This window comes from Rhineura floridana, chromosome 17 (assembly GCF_030035675.1).
Source record: "Rhineura floridana isolate rRhiFlo1 chromosome 17, rRhiFlo1.hap2, whole genome shotgun sequence".
NCBI classification, from domain to species: domain Eukaryota; kingdom Metazoa; phylum Chordata; class Lepidosauria; order Squamata; family Rhineuridae; genus Rhineura; species Rhineura floridana.
Window position 1 is genome coordinate 30,832,172 of NC_084496.1, and position 6,770 is coordinate 30,838,941.

The window sequence follows — 6,770 nt, forward strand, 5'->3', positions numbered from 1 at the left end:
TCTGTGATTCTCCAGTCTCGTTTTTAACCTGCCTGTTCCCCAGCAGTGCCCTGGAATGTGAAGCTGGCCCGCTGCGGGAAAGGGCTTCAGAAGCACAGCCCCAAAGCAGCTGTCCCTCCCAGGGCTTTGGTGGGCTCGCCTGTGCGACTGCCCCTCTTCCCCCAAAAGCAGACACCTGTAGCCTTTTGTAATGTCTGCTTTTATGTATAGAGAGAGAGGGCAAGGCTAGATAATGCCATACCTGAAGGTGGAGAAAAATTAATTGCCAGAGGCAGTGCCCGCTGCTGGAGCTGCTCAGTGTTCTTGCTCCATGTGGGGGCTGCTTTGCATGAGGACGGTGCGTTCCTTGAGAAACAAATATTTGGATGGCAAAAGGCAATTTAAAACCTCACTCGAATAACAAGGGAAGGGTCTGCCCACAAGTTCAGCAGTGGGGCGTCTGTTCTGCGTGCAGAAGATACCCGATTCGGTCCCCAGCCAAGGCTCTCCCATCTCTGGGTCACTGCCCTTCAGAAGCAGGCAGGCAGAGAGAGCCCTTCCCCAGTCAAACGTGAGCGATTTCCTTCCGAAACAAATATTTAAAACTTTCAGAAAGCAGAATGCCAGTGAGAAGGCGGGGCATTTCTCCGTGACGCTCTGGTTTTCTGGATGCCGGGAGGGGGAGGCAATGGATGGATTGGTTTGATTAACTTGACGTATGTATCCCGCCCTGGATGCACTGATTTGGCCGGATGTGGGCGCGGCTTTTGCTCCCTTGCCACATGCGCCTGTGCACTGAGCGCCCCGGGCTGAGCACCGCTCCGAGCTGGCGCCCATCGGCCTCCGCGCCCCTCCCGGGTAACTCTTGGGCGAGGGCCAGGCCTCGGGGAGAGACGCGGAGGCCGACAGGCCCCTCCCCTTCTTGCCTCTGCGGGAGGAATGGCAGCATCCAATCACCGAGGAGTGCGGGGACAGAGAGGCAATGACACCACCGTGCGGCAGACTGGCAGCCAATTGGCCCAGTCGGGTTTGCTTTTCACCTCAGCTGCTCCGCCTGGCGACTGTCTGGGGCGGAGCATCTGCCCGTGCCTCTATGCAGCTTGGGAAATGTAGTCCTCTGCCCTTCCCGCTCAGTAGACGGAAGCTTAACTCGGCCGGCGAGGGTGGCCCGTGCCCAGGGATGAGCACTGCCTTCTCGGCCATGCCGGCCTCCACGTAGCATGGCTGCCGAGGGGACACTCTCGCTCTTCTCAGCTACGGGTGCAGGCAGAAATCCAACAAGCTGCTGCTCTGTGGGGTATGTGGAGCCAGCCGTCCAGATAAGTCTGGCCGCCCACGCAAAGGGCAGGAGGCTCACCGGCTCCAGCCTTTGCCTCCATTATCTAGGGTACGAAGGTACACTGCCTCTGAACGTGGAGGAACCACTTTGCTACCGTGGCAGAGAGCGCTCCCTAAGCATCCGGCCATCACCACGTTGTGTGGCAGCAATTCGGCATCAGTATGTGAATATTGAAAAGCAAAGAACACCCATGAGAAAGGAATGTGCATCATGGTCAGAGGCCTATTTTAGATGCCAATGGGGGCCAGCTTTGTGCTTTCCCTGTGCAGGCTGATTCAGTCACCTACTAAGTAATTCTGCCATAGTGCAGGAGTACCTCAGAGTCTGTTCCTGAGCATCATCAGGCACCAGCAACAAGGAAAGGGGGGTGTCCTGTGGGGCATGTGAATGTTTGGGATATCAGGCAGAGAGACCTGTGAAATTCAAAAAGCTGCAATCTGCTGTGGTGGCCCAAAGCCCAGGCAGCCAGCTTGCCCACGCCGATGCTCAGGGGGCCCTTTGGGGTAGAATGAGTACCACAAGGCCCAGTGTGGCCCCTTCCAGATTGGGTGCCAGCCAGGGCAGGTCAACTGCCCTGTGGAAGCAGAGGGGTGATGGCTGCAAGAAAAGGTGGTTTCTAAGAGCCAATGAAACGCTGGGGCGGGGCACACTGGGCACCGGCCAGGTTGCTCTGTGGCCTGTGAAGAGCCAGCCTGCCTCTGTGCGCCCTCCTTGTACCTCCAACCCTTATGGCCGGCACTGGAGAACACCTGAACCTCTTGTGAGACTCTTGGCAGACACTTGAGAGAGCCAGGTGTGTGTGGGGGTCATTTGCAACTTGGGGGAGGGGTGGTGTTGTGCTTTTTTCTTTGTTTTTTGCAGTTGGACACTATAAGACCCTTACTCGGGAACGTACCCCAAAACGGGGGTGGGAGGTGGTGAGGAAAATACAAATCCATGGCTGGCAAGACTAGCCCCAGCCTCAATGTTTATTTATTTATTTCATCCCATCGGCTCCTGCTTCCCTCCTGACTGTCAGGCCAGTGGGCCACTCTTTCCTGCCACACCTGGAGACCTCCTTCTTCAAGGGGGGCTTCCCACCATCCCAGCTCCTCTCTTGCCCTTGGTCCCAAGCAGGGCTGCTCCTTGCTCTGACACAAGGGGAGAGGAAGGCCCTTCGCCAGGTGAGACTGGCAGAAAGCATCGTGTTGGATGGGAAGAATGGTGGCTGCAGGAGTAGGCATACTCTCCAAGTGAGGCACTCCCAGGTGCCACCAAACGCACAGGAAAGATGGAGCTGGTTTTTAACACCAGCTGGCTGGGCATTGTGCATTGAGGGCCAACACCATTAAAAGGCGCTTGGGAGCCTTCTTCTGGCCTGCACTAGAGCTGAGCAGCCCCCCCCCCCCCGGGGGCTTCTATAGGCGAGTGGCTACCAGGCCTTTCTGCTGAGGCTGTAGATTCACCTGGGACGGTCTCAAGTTACAGCCCAATCAGCTTAGCTGTGCACTACCGTAATGAATGTAAATATGAACCCTTGATTGCTGCCACCTGCACACCCTCGGAAACACGATCGCTCGTCCCCAGGGAGCTGCTTCCCAAACACAGGCAGGCTGTGAGGCCCTGGCAAATGGCTCCTGTGTAACCAAATCCAGCCGTGGGGGACCTGGAGGCGGCAACAGCTTGTCCTTTGTCTGTAGCCCTGCAGGAGATCTTCCCGGTGGACTGTGCTCTGCGTTGCTAAACTCTTTCTCTGTGTCTGTCCAGTGAACGGCACTGCAGCAGCAGAAAAGGTAGTTAGCACTGGCCTTGGGACCAGAGAATGTCCATCCGCAACTCAGCCGCAGTCCAGCGTAAGGGGCGGCAGTGCCAGCAACTGGGCCACAATGAGGCTGGGCCTGTGGATGACAGTCTCACCAACCTCCAGTGGCTCCAGGAGTTCTCCTTCCGGACTGCCATCGCAGACAAGCCTTCCGCTTCTAGCCTGCTTGGCCCCCAGAGACTCCGGCAGGGCTCCGATGCACCAGCCAGCCCACCCGCAGGAGACACGGCAGCTGCGGGGCCACGCATGGGGACTCCCACCTCCTCCAGCACCAGTTCCCTGCAGCCCCTCACCTCGCCTCAGGAGAACACAGCCAACTACGTGACCAACGGGCAGGTGAAGCCTCCCTACTCCTATGCCACCCTCATCTGCATGGCCATGCAGGCCAACAAGGAGACCAAGCTGACGCTCTCTGCCATTTACGCCTGGATTGCCGAGAACTTTTGCTACTACCGCCATGCAGAGCCCAGCTGGCAGGTGAGCCGGTGCCTGGGTAGGAATAGCCTTTGGGCCCAGTGGAAAGGGGGGGACTGAGCGAGCCTCCCATAAACATTCTGGGCTACTGGCAATGGGAAGTGGGCTTCTCCTCCCTCCCCATCTTCTCCTAGGCAGCAGGGGCTGCTGCAGCCAGAGACAGGTTAGGTACTTTGGAGTTTCCTCCAGTGCAGTCAGGTACAAATCCCCCTACCTCTCTTCTCCTCTTCTTAATATTCCTGCCCCTATGTACCATTTGTCTCTGCTGCAGAACTCCATCCGGCACAACCTATCCATGAACAAGTGTTTCCAGAAGGTGCCACGGCAGAAAAATGAGCCTGGCAAGGGGGGGTTTTGGCAGATCAACCCCCAGTATGCAGACATGTTTGTCAACGGGATATTCCGGCGGAGGCGGATGCCAGCATCTCCCTGTGCATCCGTTCAGTCGACACAGCCCTTGCTTTCTTCAAGCGCGGAGCTGGGCCAACAGCGCAGGCGGCGTCCTGCCCACCTGCAACAGGACCAGACCCCTCAGCTGTGGGTAGGGCAGCGTCACCTTGGTAAGCGCAAGCGGCAGTCAGGCCAGTGCACCAGCAGAGCCGCTTGGATTGCCACCCCCTTGCCTTCAGCCCCTGTCGGTAGAGAGATGGCTGCTCTGTCAGGGGATCTCAGTTGGGCCTCGGTGTTGGAGGACACTTTTGGTGGCCCAGGTAGCAACTTTGAGGACTTGGAGCTAACGGCAGCCCTTGGCTCTCTGGCCACCGAGGAGGCGGCCCTGGCTTCCCAAATCCACGACCAGCCTATCAGTGCTCTGAGTGGAGAGGCCCCCTCCTGCCTTGCCACAGCCCTAACGGATGAGTTGACTCTGTGCCCTGAGCCTGTGGCCCAGCCATGGGAGGAAGGAGCAGCAGAGCCAACATTGGGATCCACCTGGGCCTTTGAGGAGAGCACATGCTTTTCTGAGGGCTTCCTAGCTGAGATACAGCCATGGGAAGTGTGAACTCTGCGTCTCCTGAAAGGCAAGAGACGATGCAACAGACCCTGCAACAATTTGCACCAGTTTGGGTTTGCTGCTGACCTCTGCTGGGGGGGAGGGGGCAGCAGTCCTGGAGGGTCTCAGAAGTCGTCTTTGCCTTGCAAGTGGTGCTGGGGAGTGTCTGGCAGCAGGTTACAGGAGGCCTGTATTCCCAAATGTAAAATGTGACAGATTTTTAGCAGCCGTAGCTTTGCAGCTTTTTCTGAAACCAGCAAGTTTCTGGCCCTCCAAGCTACAAGATTGTGCAACGTGGGCCTGCCAGAGGGCTGAGGGCAAGACTTGCCATGGCAAAGGAGTGCTCCTCCCCTCCCAGGCGTTTCCTTCTTCACGTCCTGTCCACACAGAAGTCTCAATATCCTTTTTCCAAATCAATTTTTGCAGCAGAATGTGTTGAGTAAATTTATACAAACAATTTTGTCTGAGTGCAGTTTGTTTTGTTTCACTGAGCAGTCTCAAGTGCTCTAGTGAGCAGCCCCCATCCCAGGAAAGGGGCTCTGGAAGCGCATCCCAAACAGAGGCTGTAGCACCCCTGGCGACAACCCAGGCTGCCAGTGCCCTAAAACTGCCAAAGCATTTTCCCCACCCTAAGAGTGTCCTCAGGTGTTCCACTGCGTGAGCCCGGCCAAAGCAGCACCAAGAGCTATCAAGCCCCATCAAAAGGCAAACTGGCCAACACCATAGGTCTAGAGAGAGATGCTGTCCCCTGAAGAGACAACCAGAGGACATTCCTGTGCCACACACGTCATGCACAGCCTAGGCTAAAGGTGGGCAGGCTGCAAGAGCCAACTCTTTGCTGCATCAACAGGGAACAGGGCAAACAAACTCATCCCTTGGTACTCTGGTAAGGAAACTTGGCTGGCAGCAGACAAGTTTGGACATGCCTCATGTGGTTAGGCGAGTTCTCCAGAGCCTGGGAGACAGAGTGGCAGCCTGGGCCAAACAGGAGTTGCATGTTGGCTGCTCATTTCCTTATTGTTCTCCAAAACAGGCAGCCAATTTCTAGGAACAAATTGTCCTACCTCCCCTGTCAGTATGGGGCAAGTACTAGTAGAGGCAACCACACCAGACAGGAAGAAAAGTAGGGGCATGAATACATGTTTGTGGCAGAGGCAGCCTTGGCCATCTGACAGGAGGGCTGGAAAGAGAGGCCTAAGGCAAGGATTTGGGGGGAGGGGCTCTAGCCCCCCACTTGCTGCACTTCTGAGAGTGTGCTTCGGGGAGATATGTGGGGGGAGAATGTGACTTTTCCACCTCAGGCCTGCCCCACCTATGTGTAATTTTCATACCCTGGTAGTAGCGCTAAGGCAGCCATGGTACTCGGTGGACAGGCCAGGTGTGGCAGGTGTTGGTCGAGGGGACCCCTTGTGAGCATCTGCCATCCCTCACCAGCGCCTGGCGCGGGGTCCCAACATCCAGGGAGAAGACGGCAGCCAGCAAGCTGGGGCTGCCAGCTGAGCTGCACCAGCCTCCCATCCCCTCTGCTGCTCTCCAATCGTTCAAATTTGATGAGGCTGCCTGAAGATGGCCTGGCCTTTGGGAGGCACATGGGCTGGGCTGGGCTGGACGTGCAGCAGCAGGATGCAGGCCACACCCAAGGCAGCTGCCCTCCCATGAAGGGAAACAGGAGGAGTTCTCATATGCAAGCCCCACTGAGATGAACAGGAGCCACATCAGATGGTCCCCACAGAGTGAGTGGCATGAAAGCAGACCGCACTACAAGGATGCTGCAGACCCACCCCTGAGCGGGGGTGTGGAGAGAGGAGCACCAAGTGGGCTGTGGCTGACTGTGCATGCAACAAAGGGAGAGCAGGCAAGCCATCATACATTGCTATATCATGTAGCGCACGCCAAGTGTTCAACGCACTCCCCATGTAATAACCCTGGCAAGGTAGGTCAGTATTCTCCCCACCTTAAGGTGGGAGGTTGAAAGAAGGGCAGCTTCCACCCGCACTATGGCTGAGGCAAGACTGGAAATTCCAGTCCACACAGTGAGTAGCCATGAGACTCCATCAGCACTTTGCCTGTGACTGCCCCCTGCCCACCCCCAACGGCAGAAAGGAAGGCTTTGGTCAGTCCTCAGACGGAGCCAAACACTCAGCCAATAGAAAGCCATTTCCTATCACCCCACATCAACCAGAGAC

At 56.8% G+C, this 6,770-nt stretch overlaps 1 protein-coding gene across 1 annotated transcript; it reads left to right on the plus strand.

Moving 5' to 3' along the window:
* Nucleotides 1-89: 89 nt before the first annotated feature.
* Nucleotides 90-5,377, plus strand: LOC133372044 (forkhead box protein J1-B-like). Its single transcript, XM_061600259.1, has 3 exons — nucleotides 90-2,111; nucleotides 3,065-3,596; nucleotides 3,865-5,377. Exons 2-3 carry the CDS (start codon nucleotides 3,120-3,122, stop codon nucleotides 4,591-4,593), a joined length of 1,206 nt encoding a protein of 401 aa, XP_061456243.1. The 5' UTR covers nucleotides 90-2,111; nucleotides 3,065-3,119; the 3' UTR covers nucleotides 4,594-5,377.
* Nucleotides 5,378-6,770: the final 1,393 nt, after the last annotated feature.